Source organism: Trypanosoma rangeli (assembly GCF_003719475.1).
Source record: "Trypanosoma rangeli strain AM80 chromosome Unknown Tra_15.4_contig_00543, whole genome shotgun sequence".
Lineage (NCBI taxonomy): Eukaryota > Euglenozoa > Kinetoplastea > Trypanosomatida > Trypanosomatidae > Trypanosoma > Trypanosoma rangeli.
The window spans coordinates 7,303-9,442 of NW_021706282.1; the positions used below are offsets into that span (position 1 = coordinate 7,303).

General features: G+C 57.8%; 1 protein-coding gene across 1 annotated transcript, besides 1 other annotated feature; it reads left to right on the top strand.

Annotated features, from left to right (window-relative positions):
- Nucleotides 1–203: 203 nt before the first annotated feature.
- Nucleotides 204–539, top strand: TraAM80_09259 (uncharacterized protein; the record flags this gene model as incomplete). The annotated part of the gene is made up of 1 exon (XM_029385952.1): nt 204–539. The coding sequence occupies one exon, from the start codon at nt 204–206 to the stop codon at nt 537–539; it is 336 nt and encodes a 111-aa protein (XP_029234237.1).
- Nucleotides 540–2,066: 1,527 nt separating this feature from the next.
- Nucleotides 2,067–2,140: a microsatellite.

Below are 2,140 nucleotides of genomic sequence, written 5' to 3' on the forward strand. Positions count from 1 at the left end.
ACGCAAAGGATGATAACTTGTTTGCCGTGTGCGAGAGAAGGGACAATGAGACAAGCTAGCCTTTTTTCTTGTGCCCCTCACCGAGCAGCTGCAGCGGGTCACATGGCTGGGCAGCCTGCAGCTCTCCCGTGCCTGCGGATGGGTTGGTTGGCTTTTGGTCCGGTGCTGGGAATGCCACCCAATGGGCCGGCGATTACCGTTGGATGAACGCCACGGTGAGTGGCGCGACAAGGATTGCCGACGGCTTTAACATGACGGGGCCCGCGTCACGGATTGTGCGGCCAGTGATTGAGCGGGCGGGGGCCCCGGCGTACAGCTTTGGTGGGCGTGAGCGTGGGCTGGCACGTGCAGGAGCTGAGCACGAGCTACGACGGAAACAAGCGCTGGCGGACGGGCAGGCGGCAGGGGAGGCGCCTACGTTGACGGCGAGAGGATGGGCCGCTGGGGGGCATTCTCGTGCCTGCGTCGGTTCCCGGAAGCACGACGGACGCGGGCGAAGGGGCGCGGGCCGAAGAAATGCTGCTGTCGCCGCAGGATGAGTTGGTGCACGTACTTTTTGGGGGCGGCGAGGGGTAGTGCGGGGGGCGCAGGGAACGACGTGATGCTGACGAACGTTTTTCTGTACAGCCGGAATGCTGAACGCCACGGAGCTGAAGGCGCTCGTGGAGGAGAAGCTCGCTCCTCCAGTGACGACAGAAGCGCCGTCAACCACCGCCCCTTCGCAGGTCACGCGCGACAGCTCCGTGCGTGGGTGTGTGGCTGCCTGTTTCTCTTCTGAGTGGAGGGGAACAACAGGGAAGGAGGTGGACCCGCGCTGGAAACCGTGCCAACTTCTTTTTGCTCGTGATTTTCTTTGTTTTGGGAGCCCCGTTTTCCTTCTTTTTTTTTGCTTTTTTGATGTGCGCATACCCTCCCGTTGAGGGGCGGGCTCCTCCTCCACACACGCCGAAGAGGGCCGCAGCGCTGCAGCGATGAGGCGTCCACGAGGCGGAGCAGCACCGCTGCGCAGAAGGCCCGCATTAAATGCAACTGGCATGGGTGGGCATGCGGCGGACCACAATGAGATAAAGCAAAAAAGAATTTTCTTATTCTTGTGGGCAAAAAAAAATATGAACAAACGGTTTTTGCAGCCGCATGCTGCTGCACGCCAGCCTGCTGCTATTTTTTATTTTGCGGAGAAAACATCATGGAGGACGACAATTCTTTTTTGGGGTTTGTGGCGGTGTTATGCATAATGGAGGACGCTTCCCTTGGTTTTCATCTTTTTTTCGGTGGCTGACCGCCGCTTTGGCTGCGGTGCCATCTCCAGCCCCAGTTGTCTCCGTTCGCTGCCTTTCCGTCCCGCACTCCCACTGCGTGTGTTTTTGTTCGTGGGGGCTTATGCCGTGCTTGAATCTTTTTTTATTTTTTTATCTCCAGGCACACACCCATACACGACAGATATAAATAATGTACTGCAGTGCGTGTGGAGGATGGCTACGTGGTCAGTGCTGGCAGTGCTGCCTGTGGCTGCTCTTTTCAGTGGAGATTAAGGAAATAGAGAGACAAAGGGGGAGAACGTACGTTGTGGGTCATTCTCCCTTTCCTTGCGGGTACAGGGCGATGCGTGCGGTAGTGTTGCTTTGAGTGGCATCGTGTCCCGCGCACAGTGTGCAGTTGCAGTGCAGCACGGTGTGGGTGTCGTGCACCTTGGCATTTTGGGCGTTTGCAAGTTGCGGCCCAACTATTGAGGAACAGAGAAAATTGGCCTGAATCACGGCATCAAGGAATGCCGCCAGCATCTTAAGCACCTGCTGCAGGGGACACTCCAGCAGAAGAAGATGCAGTTAGCAGTGGACGAGAGCTGCTGTTCCCCGTGCTGCTGCTGGGGGCGCAGGCAGTTCGGGTTCAACTCGGAAAGTAAACGCCTGCAAGAGGGTCTGCACCACTGTGACCCCCAACAGTCTCAGCGCCGGGAAACACACAACAGACAACGTGGGCAGCAGTGACGTCGCAGCTGTGTGGGTGCATGCCGTGTGGGTGCATGCCGCACCGCTACCGCTGCTGTGTTGCCAGTGGGTTAGGGCGGTTAGGTTTAGGGTTAGTGCGGTTAGGGTTAGGGTTAGTGCGGTTAGGGTTAGGGTTAGGGTTAGGGTTAGGG